The 23,463-nt window shown below is 39.0% G+C and overlaps 1 protein-coding gene across 1 annotated transcript in view; it reads left to right on the top strand.

The window, feature by feature from the left end:
- The window catches only part of LOC137655696 (lysine-specific demethylase 9-like), a 145,043-nt gene extending 121,858 nt beyond the window's left edge, over positions 1-23,185 (top strand). Inside the window, exons 10-12 of the mRNA XM_068389674.1 lie at positions 1,179-1,318; positions 16,660-16,810; positions 17,026-23,185. Of these exons, the coding sequence (XP_068245775.1) occupies positions 1,179-1,318; positions 16,660-16,810; positions 17,026-17,828 (1,094 nt within the window). The 3' untranslated portion in view covers positions 17,829-23,185. The remainder of the gene's footprint in view (positions 1-1,178; positions 1,319-16,659; positions 16,811-17,025) is intronic.
- Positions 23,186-23,463: the final 278 nt, after the last annotated feature.

The raw sequence follows: 23,463 nt of genomic DNA, 5'->3' as shown, positions 1-23,463 counted from the left end.
TGCGTGAAATTATATCTAAAAATCGGACTATATATCAGTTTAGTGATATCGGTGTTACTCTATGGACATGAGTCTTGGTATAACAATGAAACATTATACAACAGATTTTATATATTTGAGAACAAAGCCCTCAGAAGAATATTTTGAGTTAAATGACGGGGCAGGATTAGAAATGAAACTAAAAGAGAGTTTACTCGAGTGCCATATGTAGACGAGATCATGGTGAGGGGGAGGTGGAGATATTTTGGGCATGCTCTTTGCATTCCCCAGGAGAGATTAGTTCACCAAACATTCAACTGGGCTCCACAGGGCACTTGAAGAGTTGGAAGACCCAGGTCTACATGGCTGAGGACTAAGAAGCGTGAAGTAGGAGCTGATGAATGGAGAAGTATTGATTTAAAAGCTCAAGATGGAGACGACTAGCGAAGTCTAGCCGAGGCCCTTTGCGTCAGTAGGCATGGGGGGAGGAGATGATGGTGAAATTATTTTAAAACCAAATCAAATTTATTTTACTGAAATTATTTAAACTATTTTCCTGTTTGAAATTTTATTACAAAACCATGTTGTGGTCCAATAATTGTTTGTATAAGCTGGCAAACCAGAAAATTCCAAATCAGCCAGATTATATATCTTTACAGTTCATCTTCCTTTTCAACAGATTAATATGTGGTTGAACAGATAGTACCATTAGAAAAATACTATTAAATTGTTAAGAAAAGAAACATACTTTAGGTAGATTGTTTTCCATCCTTCCAAAGTCAAATAAAACTCCCAATATTTATTTGATATAGTAAAATAGTAGTGATATTTTGAAGAAAATTAGAAATTTAAAATTTTGCAAGGTTACCATAGTTACTGTTAAGCTAGCTATTCATTGAACTGAAAGAGATTGCACATTTACTCAGTCCTGTCACAAGGCATGCTACAAGTAGCAAAGATAATTTTGTATTAATTTAGTGAAACTGAAAATAATCACCATTGATTTGATCTGTGGTGAAAATTATTGGATTTTGTAATTATGATTTCAGTATTTTTTTCTATTGCATCATTATGGGGTTTAATTTTGGAATGATCATATTTTTGTCTCTATTGATTTTAAATGTATTATGGTTTTTCTATTTTGGTCTTTAGAATATTTTTGTATCTGATTAGATCAGTAATGTTTATCAATATTTCAGGGGTGTTGAAGGCCGTCCATTGTGGTAGAGAAAGCACCCACAATCGTGTTGTTAAAGATGTTGTAGCATTTGATGCTCACGACTTCAATGAAGTTGTTGAAAAACTCAAATTGGATCTACATGAACCACCCATATCCCAAGTGAGTTATTTTATCATGTAGTTCAAGTCAAAATAATGAGGGGCATGGAAGTGCCTAGTTGTGTAATTCTCTCTTTTTCAAGTTTTATTTTTGTATTTTTTGGTAGATCTAAAAGATATGTGGCGTGGAACAGGCCCTCGTTGCATAGAGAATTATTAGTGTCTGTATAGCCATTTCATAAGCTTTCCCACTTTTTTACTCTCATTTTATGTACAGTCTATTTTTTAGTTCCTCATAGGAAGTTCTAAAGTTTATATATAAATTTAGTTTTATTATTTATAGTAAAATCTTGCGACTCTGGTCTAATTTGGGGAACCATGTCCAAGTATGCCGATTATATGGATTTGCCGAATGTAGGTTATGTTGGTCAACAGTCATAGCCTAGGATATGTTGGTTAATTTACCAATACAATTGAATGCTAATTTTTATTAATGCAAACCTTATGTTAATGGAATAAATAATCTCTAATTTAGAAGTATATTTACTCGTCCATTTTATTAGAAATGGATATAGATGACTAGCTTACGTTGCTAAAGCAATGTCTAAAAGCTCTGCTAATAGCTACTACCAAGACATTAGTGAATCGCATGCCATTGTGATTTTAATATAATTTTTTTTATTTTATATGTGAATGTCCTTATTAATTGGCGATGAAAAGGCTCAAAATCCCCTCTAGGACACTAATTGTGTTACTGTTGATGTAAATGGTTCCAAGGTTGAACAAATATTACATGATCAGGATCTCCACATATTAAACGAGGGAGATAGTAGCACTTACTAATAAGAAATTCATGGAACATATTTCTCTATAGACATAACTATTTGTTCCAACAATATTGTTAATAGGTTTGAATGGAACATCCTACACAACCTTCATAGTAGTGACTATTTCCCTATATTAATAACCACATAAGGACATACATGAAGTCCTCCCATTCAACATTATAATATAAAAAAAGCTGACTGGGATAAGTTCAAGTTTTATATAGGTCAAATGCCTCCCTTGAAATATTCACAAGGTCATGAAACAAATTATTTTTTTGTAAACGTCATCACACAAGCAGCTGACAAATCTGCCCCTTGACTAAGGCCTGACCAATGAAACATTTGGTCCTTTGTTGGTTAGATACACCAACACAATTAATAAAAGTATGCAATTTCCAGAAAGAAACTAGATAAAGGATTTCAAAATTTGAGGACGTTTGGTGGTGCAATATATTTTTTTATTGTTGTTCAATGTAGTAACTACGTCCACTGATGAAATAGTACCTCTCTCTCTCTCTCTCTCTCTCTACTGTCCCCTTAGTCGTCAAATTTGTAGATCAAATAAGTTCAAACATTCCATCCATCTATATCCTGGATAGATGGAGCCCAGAATTGGACTCTGTATTCTAGATGGGGTCTTACTAGTGATGTGTACAGCTGTAGTACAGTGTCTTTGTTTCTGTATTTGAATTGTCTCTTTATGTAGCCTATTAGTTTCTGTGCTTTCTTTTCAGCTTTTATGCTCTGTTTGGTGAAATTCAAATCCTTGCTGATAATAATATCGAGATCTTCCTCTTGGTCCACACTTTTTATTCCTTTGACTGGCCAGACAGTATTACATAGGACCCTTCTCTTTGGTTACGGTTCTTTCCCTTTGCCTACACAGACACCGAATAGTCTGGCCTATCCTATACAGATTCCTCTCTGTCTTTATACACCTGGCAACACTGAGATTGCCAAACAATTCTTCTTCTCTCAAGGGGTTAACTACTGCACTCTCATTGTTCAGTGGCTACTTTCCTCTTGATAAGGGTAGAAGAGACTCTTCAGCTATGGTAAGCAGCTCTTCTAGGTGGACACTCCAAAATCAAACCATTGTTCTCTAGTCTTGGGTAGTGCCATAGCCTCTGTACCATGGTCTTCCAATGTATTCGGTTAGAGTTCTCTTGCTTGAGGGTACATTCGGGCCCACTGTTCTATCTAGTTTCTCTTTGTCTTGTTTTGTTAAAGTATTTTATAGTTTATATAGGAAATATTTATTTTAATGTTGTTACTATTCTTAAAATATTTTATTTTTCCTTATTTCCTTTCCTCTCAGGGCTATTTTCCCTGTTGGGGCCCCTGTGCTTATAGTATCCTGCTTTTCCAACTAGGGTTATAGCTTAGCATTTAATAATAATAATAATAATAATCTATTTCAGTGGGTAATCTGACTGGGTTTCTATAACCTATATGCATGACTTACCATTTCCCACAGTTGAAAGGCATTTGCCATTTTCTGGACCATTCTCCTAGCTTTACTAAGTCCTCTCTTAAGGCTTCTATGTTTTCTGAGTTCGCAGCATTTATGCCTGATTTAGTATCATTGGCAAATTTGGCTATTCTACTAGTTAATCCTAAATCTATATTGTTGATATATCATGGGAGCCTATATGGTCTCAGGGGAAGCGTCTCAAAGGTCTCCCCCTTGAGCACATGATATACGTGGGCTTGCTGCAATGGAAACAGATTCAGTACATATGTGATTGGGTCAGCACATACCCAGCAATAATGAAAGTGGCTCAAACTGCTTCCCACAAAACCCATGGATCAGGGAGACAATGTGATAGCTCGGCAATATCCGCCCTACTTCCTGTGCATTTACTTTACATTTTTGGCTTTTGTTTAAAGTAATATATTTGTCCGTGACATCTGTTGGTAATTAAATCAACTAATACAACTACTAAAATTACTGAAAGAAAACACAAGGTCAAACAGGCACTTAAAGACTTTACTATACCTAACACGAGGTCAACTTCGAATGGAAATGTTGGTGTAAACTTTGCAAACAAAATGATCAGAGAAGAGGCTGCAAACAAAATTTAGACATTGGTTGCCGACACAAACGAGAAAAATCGGAAAATTAAAACCAAAAATAATTATATGCAATGTATACAATGATGAAGATGAAGTAGTAAATGCCTTGATTCAAAGAAATCATTGCCTAGACCAAATCCAAAATATAGAAAAGATAAGTGTAGTCCTGAAGAAAAATGCTTCAGGTGGGACTACTCACTATATGCTGAAATGTGATCCTGAAGTTCATGATAATGGGGACAAAGTTTTGTTACGATGGGGTACTTGTAACACACATGATAGGTACCACGTGAGCATCTGCTACTACTGTCAGAGGTATGGAGATCTTGAAAAAGATTGCAAATCTAAGAATGATGATAAAGTCAGCAGGACAGGAAAACATTTCACCAATGAGTGTAATTCGCAAATGTCAAAGAGTATTAACTGCACAAAGTTAAACAAAGCAAGTGACCACATAGTAAATTTTAAAGATTGCAAAGCTTATGACTTGGAATTGAGAAGACTCGAAGAAAATACTGATCATGGATACTAAGGACGTCATAAACTGTGGCTATCTAAATATGCAATCTGTAGGTAAGAAAACTATTCAAATTTGAGAATTGATAAAAGGGACATACTAGCATTATCTGAAATATGGTTAAATAACTTTGATAAGGCTAAGATCATTGAAAAGACACCTCCCACACACCTTCTTTCACATACAGTGAGATGGTAGGTCTGGTGGGGGTGTTGCACTCTTTTTTCATAAAGGTTATGCAAATCTTACAATGTTAAAAAGAATTATTGTAAAAAGCTTTGAATATATAGAAATAACTTTATACAAAAAAAAAAAAAATTCCTTTGTAACATTCTACAAACCTCCGAGAAAACACACTAGTATCTTCTTTGAAGAATTCAGTGCATTCATTGAAATGATTATCATGGAAAAAAATGAATTAGTTATTTGTGGAGACTTCAATTCTTGGATGGATGATGCATCAAATCCTGATGCTTTGGCATTTAGTGAGTTATTAGAATCATATCAATTAGTGAATAATGTCAACTGTACAGCTACTTTACCTGGGCATACCTTCTGAGTGATGCAATGAATAACATTGTATGTGATATAAATGTTGAAGAGAAATTTACTGTCTTCCCAGTGCACAAACTTATTACGATTATTCTACCTCTACAGAAACATGCAGTAGTAAAGAAAATAAACTTCAGACATAAATAAAATTTCTCTCCTGTATTTATTGAAGAAGTTACAAAGAAAATAAATGATGCTATCAACATTCCCTGCGATCACGATAACCAACGTTTGTTGGGAGCTGTGTGTGTTAACTGTCTTACGACCATTTATAATAAAGTGAGTAAAAGTGAATATGATACCATGTGCCCACCAATGGAAAAGACTATAACTGTTAAAGACCAATCTTCTTGGTTTGATGGAGAGACTTTATTAGTGAAAAAGACGTAAAGAAAGAAAGTGGAATTGGTTTAAAAACAAAGTACATGGGTAGAATACACAACTGCTGTGTCAATATAGCTACCTACTAGAAGGATAAAAAGTGAATGCTATAAGAGAAAGATCTGCGAAGCAGCAACATACATAAATACCTAAGTTATATTGTCTCCTAAAATGGTATAATGGGAAATATAAATGAAAAGAAGCTTCCTGATGGATACAGTGACCAGGAACTAGCAAATAATTTTCTTGTATTCTTCAAAAACAAAATTGAAAATATAACCAGGTTATTTGTAAATGTTCAACATCAGATTAACCCTTTTACCCCCAACGCTATTTGGAACTTTCTAACCCTTAACCCCCAGGCATTTTCTTTTTCAAGCACATTTTGCAATACTGTATATTTTTTTAAAATTGCTCTAACAGCCTTAATTTTCATTATAGAGAGGTCAGGTTGGTCTCATTATTTTTGAAAATGCCTTAAGTTTCTCATACAGTTATCAAAAATAGGCAAAAAAAATGTAAATAGCAGTTTTTTTGCAAGGACGTACCGGTACGTCCATGGGGTTAAAGGGATGAGTTTTGTGAAACGTACCAGTACGTCCACTGGGGGTAAAATGGTTAATGATACACCTGACACAGATAAAATTAATGAGATTTAAAAACATAGCACAAGATGACATCACCAAGATTATCAAGAGAGCAAGGAAAACAAACTACGTGATCGATCCTATGCCAATATCTGAAGTAATTGGAGAGACACCTTTTCTAGTCTAGCCGAAATAATAATGAGAATAGCAAATGCAAGCATTGAAGAATGTAAGTTTCCCAAATCTGAGAAAATGGCTATAGTCACACCAGTTCTGAAAAGTGCTCTAAACTACCAGGAATTAAGCTCATATAGACATATTTTGAATCTATCGTTTGCTTCCAAAGTGCTTGAATTTCAGAAAACTATACTCTACAGAGACAGCCATCTGCTCTGTTGTAAATGATATGATGGAAATGATGGATGAAAATGAATGTGGTATTTTAATATTACTTAATCTCACCGCGGCTTTTGATACAGTTGTGCATGAACTGCTACTAAATGGCCTACTGTGCATCAGTGTTGATGATCAAGCTTTCGAATACCAAAAAAACTACTGTCCTTTTTTTTGTAGAGATTACTGTTTGCAAATCAGAAACTCATATTCATCATATGAACCTTAAAACAGAGGGGTAACCCAGGGGAGTGTACTTGGCCCAATCTTATTCTGTATCTATACTATCGGTCTATCGAAAATACTTCAAAGGCATGGTGTGAAGTTCAAACTATTTGCGGATGACACAATTTTACTTCTCCATAAATGATATAGATTACACTATTGAAACTCTAAACTGAATCCCTGATAGTGTTAGAGAATGGATGACGATTTAACAACTAAAATTAAATGAGAACAAAACTGAGTTCATGGTTGTGGGAAAGAGAAACATTGTGAGAAGCTTGGGTGATATCCAAATAAACATAGAAAAATTACTCGTTGCTGATATCTAGTAATGTTCATGATCTAGGTGTGTTTCTTGACTGTAACTTGGTCTCTCAATCCCCAAATATATAATGTATTAAAAACTGCTGGTTATCATTAAAGAAAGATTTCTTTTTATAGAAAAGTACCTGGATGAAAATTCTGTAAATAACATGTTATAAACTGTATTATTACCAGGATTGCATACTGCAACTACATCTATTACAATTTACCAAAAGTACAACTTAAGAAATTACAAAACATTATAAACAGTGGAGCAAGACTGATAAATGGTGTCCCACCTAGAGAAAGGATCACCCCTATACTAATTGATATACGCTGGCTGCTGATTAAAGCTAGCATTGAATTTAAAATATGTACAATAACCCACCAAGTTATCAGAACCAGTCGCCAAAATACTTAAGAGAATTGCTACATATTACGCATCCAATAAACCGTGTTGACACAAGAATAGTTACACAGACGGTTTCATACTATTGAAATCTAGATACTGTATATGTCTACTGTAGACTCCAGAGCCTTTAAATATACTGCCCCGAGACTATACAATAAGCTCCCACGAGACATCTGAAGGATTGAAGACATTAAGGCTTTCAAGAGGAAACTGAAGACTTTTATTCCATGAGTCGTTTGACAGGGACGATTTTAACAGTAAATGAGCAGTATGTGATATGAAATGTTGAATACTCAGAACGAACAAGATAAAACGACAGTGGAGGTCCTGCAGAGAGTGTGGTTCCCCTGCTGTATGGGACTGGAAAAGCAGCCGTCAAGGTAAAGTCAGTAAAAGAAGTAGCTATCTATTCAGTGATGAGATTGCATTTATGAAGAAACCAGGAAAACATGAACTGCTGAAAGAGCTAGAGTCAAACCTTGTCCCAGCAGACTAATCCTTCTATTCCTATGTGCTAACATGACTATGCGATATATCGTTGATGTCATGGCATGGGTGAAAAAATACAGCTCACTTGTATTTCCAGCTTTTGATATCTTTTTGAAAATTGTTTTGCATGATGCTAGATGCATAAATACAGTGTATACATTTTGTCTTTTGACTCTTATATTGAGGGATCAGTGAAAGATAATGAAAGGCAAATAGGCATGCTGAAGGCTTCAATTCAGGATAGTGATATTTCCCGAGATACAAAGCTTCCAAAGAACAAGGGCACATTTTGGCACCGAATAACAAATTGAAGCTTGAGGATTTCCTTGAGTTGTATGAGGGAGCATTTTACTCAAAATTACTCTGGTACACACATTGTCTTTAGTGGAACTGTACTAAATGAAAGTAATGATGGCATTTCCCCTAACACAGTCTGTAAAGAATAGCAAATTTCTCCGGCATGCTGATTTGAACTCTGATCTTGAGGAAGCAGATGTTTGAATTATTGCACATTCTCTTCAAGATGTAAGAAATGGAGTAATGTTGATTGTCATTCTGAAGTGACATGTGTTTGTTTTTGCAATGCATTTTTCACATTTGTATTAAAAGGTTCAAAGAATTGTTGGCGATTAAACAAGGTACAGTATACATCCCTTCATGTCCTTGCTGATAAAGTTAGTTAGTGAGTGTGTGATGTTCTTCTTGTGATTCACGCTCTTACTTGGGGTGACATGACAAGTAAATCTGAAACTAAAGCACCCTGTATAGTATTAAATCTTATTTAAAAGCATATCCCGGACACTTTGGAAAGACCACCAATGATATGGAGGACTTTTTTTCCAGTGCTGAACAATACTTAGTTCAGGAGCTAAATGTGTGGAAATCATGGAATGGCAAACCAGATCATTTGTGGTATACATTGTATCACCAACATGCTGAAATTATTACAATCCAAGACCTGCCACTAACAAGCAACGCTACACGGAGCCATGTTGTACGAGTATTTTATGTAACCTACACACAAGTTAATTGTCTGCAGAATGTTGATCTAAATGCACTTGGATTTGGGTTTGAAAAGCAAAGTGGCAGCATTGTGAACAAAGAACTACCATCCTCTGCCAGATAGCATGGCAGTGATGTGTGATTCTCTGGATATGGTTGTGCAGGGAATTCAAACTCTGCTGCATTTTCTCCATATGGCAAGCAAGTGATATTCAGTTCTGTAAAAACCCAAATGGTGTAATTTGAGGAATGTATTTTGCCAAAGACAATTAAGAACAATTTATATTGATGCAGTAGATATTGGAACCTAATCAACTGTGATTATACTTTTTTTGAATAGATGATGAATTGTAGAGCAGCCACTTTAGCATCCGTATTGGATTCGTCTTGAAACAAAAAGATATGAAACTGAAAGTGCTCCCATTGACCCTGAAATCATATGTATAGGCAAAAAATTTAGTGAGATAGTTCAGTTTTTTGTCAGTTTACAGGTAATTTAAGGCTACTGGCCATTTTGACAGCCATATTAGATCCATATATAACAAATTAAGGTATGATGTTAAAAGTGCTCACAATGTTCCTTAGCCCTGTAAACATAAGGCTAGGTACCAAAATCAGTAACATAGCTCATTTCAAATAAGGTATGAAGTTGAAAGAATTGTTAATGCGTTCCTTAGCCCTGTAAATATAGGGCTAGGCACCAAAATCAATTAACATATCCCATTTTGTTGATATCTCTTTATCTGCCTGCAATTTTAAATTACCACCCTAGTTCTTTCTACTTACGTAGGGGTGTAGTGAAAGGATCGGGGGTTGAAGTTAGGGGATACAGGACCACCCTTAGCCATATAGGCTAAGATTTATGACAATCATCAGAATTATCATTGATAGATACAACTGTGTCAATTTTAGTAGACTACATTCTATCTGTAAGGGATGATTTTTCAATATTAATCTTACCCGATGATCATGTAGCTGTCAACTCTGTTGCCCGACAGAAATCTACGGTCGGGATACGCCAGCGATCGCTATACAGGTGGGGGTGTACACAACAGCGCCATCTGTGAGCAGGTACTCAAGTACTTCTTGTCAACAAGAACTCAATTTTTCCTCTGTCGTGCCACCGGCTAGACCTACTGGGATACGCTGTTGATTCTGGAGTTATTGCTCACGATTTGGTGATGTATTTGCTCTAGAGTTTAGCCTTCGCTATTCAGGAAGCTTTATCTTTAGCTTAGCAAGCTTTTGGAATTAATTTGAATTAATTATGGTGACGAAGAGAGTATGGACTCTCTTTCACTTTTAAATGGCCGACCCTTCCCTTAGACGGAAGTGTTGGTGTCGAAGAGAGTATAGACTCTCTTTCACTTTTTATTTTATATCTCTCCGCCATTTATAGGCCTCTTCGATTAACTTTCCTTAAAAAAAAAAAAAAAAAAAAAAAAATATGCGACCTTTCCTAATAGTAGGCGGTCCTTACTTGGAACCGAAGTTAATTAACATTGAGCTCGTCATATCGTTTTTCCTGTTAAGAATTTATGCTATTTTAATTTTATGTTTTTGAAAGAATTTCTTTGATAAGTCTCGTACTGTTTTCAAAGTTGAACTAACGTTTTGTTTAGTCTCCGCAGTTGTTGACGTTCAGAACGTTCAACTTGCGCTCTATCGTTACGATAGAGAGAGAGTATTCACGGTTTCACGTTGCAGTAAGAGTAAACCGATTCTAGCGTTTCGTTCATTCTTTCTTAGCTTAAATGGTTTTAATTCTAATAAAGTAGCTTTTTATTTGGGAAACCTTTCAGTTTTTTTTCCTTTAACAAATAATATGTTTTAACAATATATATAATTGGGCTCATCTCTCAGGTTCTAAGTCAAGAGAGAGAGAGAGAGAGATAGAGACGGAGGGAGAGAGAGGAGGATAAACGTTTCGTTCAAGCGGGTAACGTTGTTCTCGTTTTTTTTGCTCTTCTTCCTAGTCGATAGAGGGGAAGAAGGTAAAACGTTTCTAGAGTTTTATTCTTGTTCCCAGGCTTTATGCGGTGAGAGATTTTAAACGTAGTTTATTTGATCTAGTGTTTAGTCTCTTTTCCAGCCACTGAATTCTTTATCTTTCATTATGTTTTTCTGTTACATTGTAATACTGTTTTCGCAATTACTACCTTTTAATGAAGGATAGGATTGCGTGTTTCAGGTACAAACCACTTAAAGTTTCGAGTTCAGTGAAATAAGTGCAAACAGAAAATCAAAAGTGATAAAGTGATATGCGCAAAGTGTTACAGTGTTGCGTTCGAGGGTTCGTCTGTTCGTGCCAGTGGTTCACCTAGTCCGGGACCTCTTACAAGCTCCCAAGCCCAGGGGAAAAGTAATGTCGAACGACTTATGGGTTCCTCAGGCCTTGATCGACGAACAGACGTTTCCCTCTGTGGTTTCGGGTGTATCTACACACGTTGCCGACGTGATCACCCCACCCACACAAAGACGAGAGAGCCCATTTATTCCTCGTCTGCGGAAGAGGTTTCTCGCAGAAACCATGGACCAAATCTTGCAGCTTTTAAGTGCAAGTCGGTCCCTTCCGCGCAAGTCCAACGGCCTAGGTGTAGCCACTGGGTCAGTTCGGACTCGCTGCAGTACGACAACTGCACACCTCCTAAGAGAGGCTAGGTGGTACCGCAACAGGCAGTAACTCCGTCTGTTGCCGCACCAGCTGTTTTAGACCCTCAGTCACAACGGACAGTAGCTCCGTTTGTTGTTGTCTTTCATAGACCCTAGTGGTCCATGCTGCAGACTTTACAGTCTCAGCTTGCTCCTTCATACAGGAGTATCATGCTGGAAGGTTGACATGCAGCCTGTTTACCTACAACCCGCCGAGGTTGTGCGCTCAGCAGATACTGCGGCTGCCTGCTCCCACACCACACCTGTGAGAGCTCCTCCACCGATGCGCAGTCCTCACTGCCAGACGCATGTTCTTGCTGCACCATCTGCTAACATGCGTGAGCTGCCGCATCAGGAGTTGCCGGGTTCCAGCACTATGCGGCATTCTCCTCAGCCCATGCAGCATGCTCTGCAGACCTTACAGCATGCTCCGCATACCATGCAGCATGAGCCGCATTCCATGCAGCATGAGCCTCATACCATGCAGCATGAGCCTCATCCCATGCAGCATGAGCCTCATTCCATGCAGCATGAGCCTCATCCCATGCAGCATGAGCCGCATGCCATGCAGCATGAGCCGCATACCATGCAGCATGAGCCGCATCCCATGCAGCATGAGCCGCATCCCATGCAGCATGAGCCGCATACCATGCAGCATGAGCCGCATGCCTTACCTCATGCTCTGCATACCATACCGCATGCTCTGCATACCTTACAGCATGCTCTGCATACCTTACAGCATGCTCTGCATTCCTTACAGCATGCTCTGCATACCTTACAGCATGCTCTGCATACCTTACAGCATGCTCTGCATACCTTACAGCATGCTCTGCATACCATACTGCATGCTCCTCAACCCACCGCAGCCCCTCCCACGCACCAGCACTCTGCTTTTGTTGTTGCCAGCTCCCACACTCCGACTGCGGAGAAGGTTGACGATGCACCCGTGGGCCTACACCTCCCACGGTTGTGCGCCCGGCATGGCTTCATGCTCTCACACTCTTGTTGTGAGAGCTCCTCCACCCATGCACAGTCAACCCTGCCAGATGTTTGATGACTCCCACACACAGAGCACTCCGTTGCTGTGCGGGAGCTACCACAAGCTGCCGTGTTTTGACACGGTGTGTCAGCCTCCGCAACACTGTGGTTACCGCCACTCGCGAGCAGCAAACTAGTCAGGCAGGAGTTGAGGCTTCCCCACACATCTTTGGTTGTTGCCAACTCACAAACTGTCATGCAGTTACATGACGTTGCCATCTGGTCTGCTGCTTTTGCACCAGTGAAACCCTCACTGAGAGAACTTAGCTTTTCTCGGATATGGTTCCTGTAGATGAGAAAGTGCTGTTCTCCCTCCTTCTGATATTCCCTTGAGGACTCTGTCATTTGGAGAGGAGCCTTAAGCTGCTTAGCCTCCTATGGACTTTTATTTAAGCATAACATGCTTCCAGGGAGGGTAAATGGTTCCGCTTCAGTCGCTAACCCCGTCTGTTGCCACACCTGCTCCCATAGACCTTGAGCTTTGTTGCAAGACATGCAGTCCAAGCTTAGTCCTTGATAGAGGATTTCTTTTTACGGAGTCAGTGTGTCACTGGGAAGACGTTCAACAACCAGCAGAGGTGACTTGTTGTGACGCGGTGCGGCAACCTCAGCAACCCGATAAAGAGTTGTCTGTACTACCCAGACAGTCTAGACAGTTTCGGGTTGTCGCTGTACTTCCTCGCTTCCCCATGGTTGACAGTTCACAGACTGTGCAGCAGTACCATGATCTTGTGTCCGGCTCCATCAGACGACTGGCTTTTAAGAGCTCCCACAAGTCGTCGCTGTCTGGAGAATCTCAGATGGACTATGGATCTGACCAAGGAACTGGGCCTCCTGGTCAATTTAGAGAAGTCCCAGCTCGTCCCATCCCAGACCTTTGTCTACCTGGGTATGGAGATTCAGAGTCGAGTTTTTCGGGCTTTTCCGTCGGCCCCAAGGATCAACCAAGCCCTAGAATGCATCCAGAGCATGCTGAGAAGAAATCGATGCTCAGTCAGGCAGTGGATGAGTCTAACAGGGACACTTTCATCGCTGGCCCTGTTCATCGAGTTAGGGAGACTCCACCTCCGCCCCCTTCAGTATCATCTAGCTGCTCACTGGATAAAGGACATGACGCTAGAGACGGTCTCAGTTCCTGTTTCCGAAGAGATGAGGTCTACTCTAACGTGGTGGAAGAACAGCTTTCTTCTCAAGGAAGGTCTACCTTTGGCTGTTCAGAACCCCGACCGCCGTCTCTTCTCGGACGCATCAGACACGGGCTGGGGTGCGACATTGGACGGACAGGAATGCTCGGGAACATGGAATCAGGAGCAAAGGACACTTCACATCAATTGCAAGGAGTTGTTGGCGGTTCATCTGGCCTTGATAAACTTCAAGTCCCTCCAGCTAAACAAGGTGGTGGAGGTGGACTCCGACAACACCACAGCCTTGGCTTACATCTCCAAGCAGGGAGGGACTCATTCGAGGAAGTTGTTCTAGATCGCAAGGGACCTCCTCATCTGGTCAAAAGATCGAAAGCTCACGCTGGGAACGAGGTTCATTCAGGGCGATATGAATGTCATGGCAGATCGCCTCAGCCGGAAGGGTCAGGTCATCCCCACAGAGTGGACCCTTAACAAGAATGTTTGCAGCAGACTTTGGGCCCTGTGGGGTCAGCCAACCATAGATCTGTTCGCTACCTCGATGACCTAGAGGCTCCCGTTGTATTGTTCTCCGATTCCAGACCCAGCAGCAGTTCACGTGGATGCTTTTCTGCTGGATTGGTCCCATCTCGACCTGTATGCATTCCCGCCGTTCAAGATTGTCAACAGGGTACTTCAGAAGTTCGCCTCTCACAAAGGGACACGGCTGACGTTGGTTGCTCCCCTCTGACCCGCGAGAGAATGGTTCACAGAGGTACTGCAATGGCTGGTCGACATTCCCAGGACTCTTCCTCTAAGAGTGGACCTTCTACGTCAACCTCACGTAAGGAAGGTACACCCAAACCTCCACGCTCTTCGTCTGACTGCCTTCAGACTATCGAAAGACTCTCAAGAGCTAGAGGCTTTTCGAAGGAGGCAGCCAGAGCGATTGCCAGAGCAAGGAGGACATCCACTCTCAGAGTCTATCAGTCTAAATGGGAAGTCTTCCGAAGCTGGTGCAAGGCCAATGCAGTTTCCTCAACCAGTACCACTGTAACCCAGATTGCTGACTTCCTGTTACATCTAAGGAACGTAAGATCCCTTTCAGCTCCTACGATCAAGGGTTACAGAAGTATGTTGGCAACGGTTTTCCGCCACAGAGGCTTGGATCTTTCCACCAACAAAGATCTACAGGACCTCCTTAGGTCTTTTGAGACCTCAAAGGAACGTCGGTTGTCCACTCCAGGCTGGAATCTAGACGTGGTCCTAAGGTTCCTTATGTCATCAAGATTTGAACCTCTCCAATCAGCCTCTTTTAAGGACCTCACATTAAAAACTCTTTTCCTCGTGTGCTTGGCAACAGCTAAAGGAGTAAGTGAGATCCACGCCTTCAGCAGGAACATAGTTTTCACATCTGAAACGGCTACATGTTCCTTGCAGCTCGGTTTTTTGCTAAAAACGAGCTTCCTTCACGTCCTTGGCCTAAGTCGTTCGAGATCCCAAGCCTGTCCAACTTGGTGGGGAACGAACTGGAGAGAGTACTTTGCCCAGTTAGAGCTCTTAGGTACTATCTAAAAAGGTCAAAACCTTTACGAGGACAATCAGAAGCCTTATGGTGTGCTATCAAGAAGCCTTCTCTTCCAATGTCTAAGAACTCAGTTTCTTACTACATCAGGCTTCTGATTAGGGAAGCACATTCTCATCTGAAGGAAGAAGACCTTGCTTTGCTGAAGGTAAGGACACATGAAGTGAGAGCTGTGGCTACTTCAGTGGCCTTCAAACAGAACCGTTCTCTGCAGAGTGTTATGGATGCAACCTATTGGAGAAGCAAGTCAGTGTTCGCATCATTCTATCTCAAAGATGTCCAGTCTCTTTACGAGAACTGCTACACCCTGGGACCATTCGTAGCAGCGAGTGCAGTAGTAGGTGAGGGCTCAGCCACTACATTCCCATAATCCCATAACCTTTTTAACCTTTCTCTTGAATACTTTTTATGGGTTGTACGGTCGGCTAAGAAGCCTTCCGCATCCTTGTTGATTTGGCGGGTGGTCCATTCTTTCTTGAGAAGCGCCGAGGTTAGAGGTTGTGATGAGGTCCTTTAGTATGGGTTGCAGCCCTTTATACTTCAGCACCTAAGAGTCGTTCAGCATCCTAAGAGGACCGCTACGCTCAGTAAGGAAGACGTACTTAATAAAGGCAGAGTAATGGTTCAAGTCGTCTTCCTTACCAGGTACTTATTTATTTTATGTTATTTTTGAATAACTAATAAAATGAAATACGGGATACTTAGCTTCTTTGTTAACATGTATGCTGGTCTCCACCCACCACCCTGGGTGTGAATCAGCTACATGATCATCGGGTAAGATTAATATTGAAAAATGTTATTTTCATTAGTAAAATAAATTTTTGAATATACTTACCCGATGATCATGAATTTAAGGACCCGCCCTTCCTCCCCATAGAGAACCAGTGGACCGAGGAGAAAATTGAGTTCTTGTTGACAAGAAGTACTTGAGTACCTGCTCACAGATGGCGCTGTTGTGTACACCCCCACCTGTATAGCGATCGCTGGCGTATCCCGACCGTAGATTTCTGTCGGGCAACAGAGTTGACAGCTACATGATCATCGGGTAAGTATATTCAAAAATTTATTTTACTAATGAAAATAACATTTTTTTAACAGTTGATAAAGTTTAGGGTCCCCTATTATTCTGGGATTTTGGTATCTTCATATGACTGCTAACTGTAAAGTATTTTGACTTACGGTAATAATGCCTTCATATTTCATCATTTTGATTCTAAACATCATTATCTCTGGTTATTTCAGTGTATTCAGTGGATTGAAGATGCAAAATTGAATCAACTCAGAAGAGATGGAATCAAATTTGCTCGTATTCAGCTCTGCGATAATGATATCTATTTTTTGCCTCGCAACATTATTCATCAGTTCAGAACTGTCACAGCTGTGTGCAGTGTTGGTATGTATACTTATATTCTTTATAGATTATATAAGTTTTTCTTACTATCATTCACTTTATACATAATTTGACCCCATACATTTAATGTTGTTATATTGTTAGTTTAGTAAATGTTTTGCTGTTGCTGTTATGTCTTCCTTGGTTATTTAAATTTGTATTTTACATTTGTATACATAATTAGTTAAATTGAAATTTTTCCTTATCTTAATTTTCAGCGTGGCATGTTCAGTTGAAACAGTATTATCAAACTTCTGAGAAAGGGAAGGAGAAGGAAAAGAAAGAGGATACTCCTTTGTCTCCTGTGAAGGTTGAGGTTGGAGAGAAGAAAGAGAAATCAGTCTCTGTATCTTCAACACCATCAAAACATCATAAAAGTCATAAGAATGAAAAGAAAGACAAATATGATAAGGACCGACATGATAAACACCGGCACAAACACAAAAATAAAGACCGGGAGAAAGAGAAACACAAAGAAAAGGATCACAGAAGGAGTGAACATAAAAGTAAGAAAAGAGATAAACCCGAAAAAGAGGAAACTGATAGAGTTAAGAAACGGTTGAGACTAGATTCGGGGTCATCTGTGGATGAAAATATTGGTGTAGAGGTGAAGTCTGAAAAGGAAAAATCAAGCTCTTGTGATTCAGTGGAGCCAGAACCTAAGAAAACAAAAATGGATAATGGTGACTCTGTTGCAGTGGAAACAAAGAGTGAATCCAAAGCTGAAGTGAAAACGGAACCTGTGCCAGAAGTGACTACTGTTCAGCAGGAGTGCCCAGTGGAATTGGTGGAAAAGGTGAATGATGTGGTGAATTCTGATAGGACAAATACAAATGCAGATGCACCTGGCATTTCAGATAAAGTTACCACACCTGTAAAGCCAAAGCAAGCTGCTGCTTCATCTGTAATAGCAAATCGGCCAAAGACTCCAATAAAGTCAGGTGGGGCATCTGGAGAAGAGGCATGTGATTTGCTTGGTTCTATCATGGCTGGGATGAAGCAAGCAAGTATGCACAAATAGTTATAAACTGTGTATGACTCATAAGTAAATTATATTTTCCCAAATGGTGTATAAAGTTCGTTGATTAATCCTGCACACAACAGACTATTTTAGCAAGGAAGAAAAAGATGCTAATGAGTTCCAGTTAATAAAGATATGCATTTAATTGCCTTAGAAACAATACTAACCTTGTGCGTTGTGATCCTATTGCAGGTATCTTTTTGAAGAGAAGAAACACCCACATTCTAAATGATCAAATTATTGCTAAACACAAACACTCACCTTAGAGGTGTTGATGTTTGAAATCAAGAGAAGTTGTGTCATTTGTATGTAGAGATGTACATTGCTGTAGATAAAGCTATTTATTAATAGATTTTACTATTTTAGTGGGTAGTGTTCTGTAATAACTGAATACCAGAGAGCCTTGTAATTTGATTATCATGTACTGGTTTCACGTAAATTGTTATATTTGAATCAAAGAACTGAAGTGATGTATGTTTTATATACATTATGGAAAACTAGATTTCCAAAAGAAGTTATTTCTCCTTAGTACAGTTTATATTCATAAAAAATTAATAGCTAGAGTTTTCAGAGGATCCTAGGCCTAATTGCTAAGATTAATTTACTGTGACTACACAATTTTTATTATTATTACATAAGTCACTAGTTTTAGTGGCAGCTATTGGCACATGTGTTAGAACTTTTTAAGCTCTAGGCTCTCAGAGAGTATTTGATCATGTATTTTTTCTTTGATAAAAGGATTGTGTTATGGAGCAAATAACTTCTTTGTTATATTAAAGTTCACTTTTCCCATGAATTGATATTTTCCAAATTTGTCACTGATATGCCAGATAACCCTAACCTTAGACAACAAATGCAAGTGCTTAGTCATACAAAATACTGTATTTCGGGGAAAGGGTTTAGAGTAAGCTTTTTAAATTAGATGCTACAGAACACTTTGGGGTATTTTAAATGCGCTATACTGTACTTGGTTTATTGCTGTCACTGTTTCAGTGGCTATGCACTGAATCTATGAGATATACCATGCTGTTAGCAGGGCTCATCTGCAGATCTGTCTGAGATGTACTTAAGCTAAGATTTGCACATAGAGTGTAGATGAGCCTGCTTACTCTTGGATTCCCCAACACACAAATGCTAAGAGTGCCTCTTTGAGTCTAGAAGGAAGACATACAGTAATGCTGAGATGTGGCATTGTTTGACCTGGCACTGTTAATGTTTTCAAAACCCAGTGAACAGAGTGTATACTATAAGATGTATATGTTTTGAAAGGGGTGCATGTGTGCAAGGTAGGTTAGTATAAAGTTTTCCTGAAAGTACAAAAATACCTTATGGTCACTGGGCTTAACTGTTTGTGACAGGCTCTTGTGGTACTTTGGGTATTTAAGAATTTTAGGCAATTATTGTACTGTTTTGACCAATGCATGTGGAAGTAGAATATTACCTTGAGTTTGAAAACAAATGCACATTTTTATTATTTCTTTATTTTCCTTAGTCAGACTCTGGAATGAATTTTTGATTAGTACAAACATATTGGTTTTCTATGTTTTTATGCACTCTCTTTCTTACAATCATAACCAAAGATCTATTCTTGTCTTGTAGTCTTGTATTTTTATTTTTAAATTTGATTGGTGTATTATTGGTCAGGTTTAACTTTCTTGAAGCTTTGAACATCTGGATAGGTATTTATGTTCAAGTTTACTCTCTGTCAAAATTATGTTCTCTTTTTCTCCCAGATGGGTGTGTGTATATTAATCTTTACTTTTTTCAGTACTTTTGAGGTTTCTTTTAACTTACTGCCTTAAGAATGCTGGAGTTGGCTTATTTTTTTTTTCTTCGTTATTTCAGCTTGTGAAGTAGTTGGTATAAGGGGATGAACTTTCAATAATGATTGAATGCCAATGAATATGTACTGGTTAAAGAAGTATCTGTTGCTTAGCCATGTAGGAAAGTTGCCCAGGTAAGATCGTTTCCTATGTATACTATTTCTTTTGTAATTTATGTCTGAAGCTATCCAAAAAATTACCTCAACCATACAAAAATGCATATTGATTGGAAGTACTGGCATGATTTTGTCAAGTAAAGAGCAGTACAGAATATATCTGCGTTATTCAATGATAGTGTATCTAATGCATGACTCACCAGCTCTCTCTCTCTCTCTCTCTCTCTCTCTCTCTCTCTCTCTCTCTCTCTCTCTCTCTCTCTCTCTCTCTCTCTCTTTTTTTTTTTTTACTATTAGCTTACCAGCAGGGAAATCATATTCTGGAATTGATTGTAATTTACAATTTTCCAGTTTTATTGTATTGGGCCTTTTAGATAACTGCCAAAGAAAAGAACATTGAATGATAAATGTTGCTGATTATGCGACAGACTCCAGACAAATTCTATATCTTGAATGTTAATACGTGTCATTTGGATGCTATGTTTTTAACCCGGTTGAACACTGTTTTGTAGAAAATTCTTAAGGTGAAATATTAAATCAAAATTTGTGTTCTCTTTTACTCGTACTTGTAGCATAAACTAGGAGGTACTGTAGGCATCAGGAATTTTTGTAGTTTGTCATTTTGAAGGAAAATGCTGCTGTATTCTCAACTCAACCTTTTTGTGTTGGTTTAAGTTCCAGAATTGTTTCCTTTGCAGCTTGGGGAAATCCTCCCCCCCCCCCATCAAGGCTCACAAAGAAATTGATTAATGATATTTTTAGTTAAAAGACAGATTTTTATTTAGCATGGCATCAGGTTAAAAGATAACGTGTACCTTATTTTGTCATTATAAAAGAATGTTGGCAAGGAAGGGAAGTTCATGAAGTCAAGAACACATAATAGTAAATGATGCATGACTGAAATAAAGCAAGAAAACTCCTGTATATTTGACTGAGGTTATTTTGTATTAGATATCAAAGAAAGTCTCCCAACATCCTTTCCCCCCCCCCCCTCACACCAGTGCCCAAGGGGACCAAACTAGGGTGGAAATCCTTAATGATGTAATCACAACTACTTAATCTAAAATAAAGAGGTTATTTAAATATAACTTCTTTTATGCAGTCAAGGCAGCAACAGTTTCGTACATAGTTGCAGTAGTGTTGAATCCCCATACTTCATTCGCTCTTGCCCTGCATTAGTGTATTTAGGGAGGGTGTTGTGCATCTACCTCAATTAAATTTGTTGCTGGTGTTGGGTCTTATTATATTGCTGTGTTGTGTGAGCATTTCACCAGTCTATGCTTCATATTCTTGCTGCTTTGTAGTTTCCCAGCTTTCCTTTTCCATGGTTGACTGCCCTCTTCGACAAGGCACGTGGAGACCCCCTTTTTGAAAGGTATTTGCTGTTACCGCATTAGGAGATGCTTCAATGTTTTTAATAAGTTTTAATGTGACTTTCATTTTAGGCAAGTGGATTTAAAGACTTGCTAGTAATACAGTAAAGTATACTATTAAAGACCATTGAATTTTTTTCAACATAAAGTTTGCAATTTGTATTTCTGGTGTTACTTATTTCAAATTACAAATTTTGAATAGCTTATGTAGCTTCCATACTCTTGTCTTTTCAGGCAACATAATGTAAAAAAGACAGCAATGGAATAGGGTAATGTAAAGCACAATTTGTGTTAGGCAAGTTTTTGAGTCCACATGTTACATCCACAGCTTTAGTGTTATCCAGTTGTGAGGGTAAAAATAGTGAATCCATACTACCACTGAGCTAAAGAAGTGTAGGAGTTTTGTGCCATCAGTGCACTGTTGCATGGTAGGCATTACTACTCAAGGGTCTTTACAGCATCCTATCTTTCCCTAGTTGCACCCATGTTTTAGTCATCTACTATACCTTTTTTCTTAATTCCTTTTTTGCAATTTGCTCTCCAAGCCCTCTTAACTTCTACGCATGTAATCTATGAGTTTACCTCTACAAATAATTTCCCAAACCATCTTTATCAGTGCAATCTTATCATTAACTTATTGGGAGTAATATAGTGGAGAAAATTAAGATACGATAGTTATGTAGAGTGACTGGTATGCTTTGAAGGGCTTGTAATTGATTTTTGTTCGTACACTAATACAAACCTTATTTCTTTAACAGTAGTTTTCAGCTTTGTTGGAACTTGAAATTTATAACGAGGTGTCGGTAGCTACTAGCAACCCCCTTCTCCTACTTGAACCCCACCTCACCTAGTGATTGCATGCTCTTGAAGCAGTGTCATCACACCTGTTCGCATTGCACGCATCTATGGGTGCTTCACCTCATAAGTATGCGATCATGTACATCTATGAAAATGCCACCTCACCTCTTAGCACTAGTGGTCATATTCATTGGACTTACAGCATATACATGCTCCCACACGCTCCAAAGATGACTCGAGCTTGTCTATTCTTACTCATTCATCAAACTTGGAGTATTTACATGCTGATTCTCTCGTCTATTTACGCACAATGGCATTCAACTATTGGCACGCCATTTTCTGATAGCAAATACTATCCCACTGTCATGCTTCTCCACTCATCAGATCTTGCTGTTACACGTCTTTGCACTCAAGTGCACTCTACTACTGGCGGTGTGATCTCCAGATCAACAGATAAAAAAATTCTGCTGTTCACACTGGCCCTTTTAGAAAGCTACAGTCATCTAATCGGAACTTACATTTGCCTTTTATTAATGCAAGAAATTTTATTATTCTTTGTTTGCTAACAAATTTTAAGATGAGAGAAAACTTGTCAGGAACATTCCTTCCCCAAAGATACGCATTGGTAGGTGATATCCTTAACACAACGGCTACCTGTGCTCACACAAGAATGAGCATGCATGCAACTGGTAGGAGTAAGGGTCTCGCCCTTCTCTTCTTTTCCTTCACGAGTGTGTTCTAGCTTTTGGGAAAGGGAGGGAAAAGATGTGTACCAAAAGCCATTCCTTAGTGAACAGATATGGGGTACATGTTTGTCAAATGTGGTCAGTTTAGTACCAAATGCAGTTTCCTCAACCAAAAGCTTCTGCTATACTTGAAGGGGAACACGTGTCTCTGACGATCTTGGAGTACGTGAGGGCAGTACATACTGAGATCATACCTAACATTAAATGGTTCTTACCAAGAACATGACCAACACTGAGCAGTTCGAGATAAATGGTCACAGGCCTGTTGCTATCACTCAGGCTCATACAAGATTGAGCCCTCTTTTTTTAGATTGGGAATAAAGGCTCCTCACCATCTCAATTGAGTTATATACAGTGTGTGTTCTGAGAGGTTATGTACTGGAAATGCATTTTTCCTCAAGAATCTTTGGTTATGAGGTTCATATATTCACCATGATTACTCAACGCTTTTCGATCAAATACTTCACATAACTTATGTGACTTTTAGGTCTTGGAACTTCTGGCATCTGCTTCATCCTTGCTTTTCCTTTACATAATATTTTGTTTTGTCTTTTGGGGAAACGTTCCAATTGTGTTTGCTCCCTGCAAGACAGGTTGCTTTGTGCTTGTTATCCATGATTAGCCTTTTCCCATGGAATCTGCCATGTGCCGCAATTGCGAAACGTAAGATCAGTTACCGTAATCTGGAGCCTTACGATCGTGTATCACGATTGGAAACTGTTTGATCATCTACTGTGATTCGGAACTCTACGATCATCTGCTGTGATTGGGAACTCTAC

The sequence above is a fragment of the Palaemon carinicauda genome, chromosome 1, assembly GCF_036898095.1.
Source record: "Palaemon carinicauda isolate YSFRI2023 chromosome 1, ASM3689809v2, whole genome shotgun sequence".
Taxonomy (NCBI): domain Eukaryota; kingdom Metazoa; phylum Arthropoda; class Malacostraca; order Decapoda; family Palaemonidae; genus Palaemon; species Palaemon carinicauda.
This window is presented reverse-complemented; position numbering and strand designations above follow the sequence as displayed.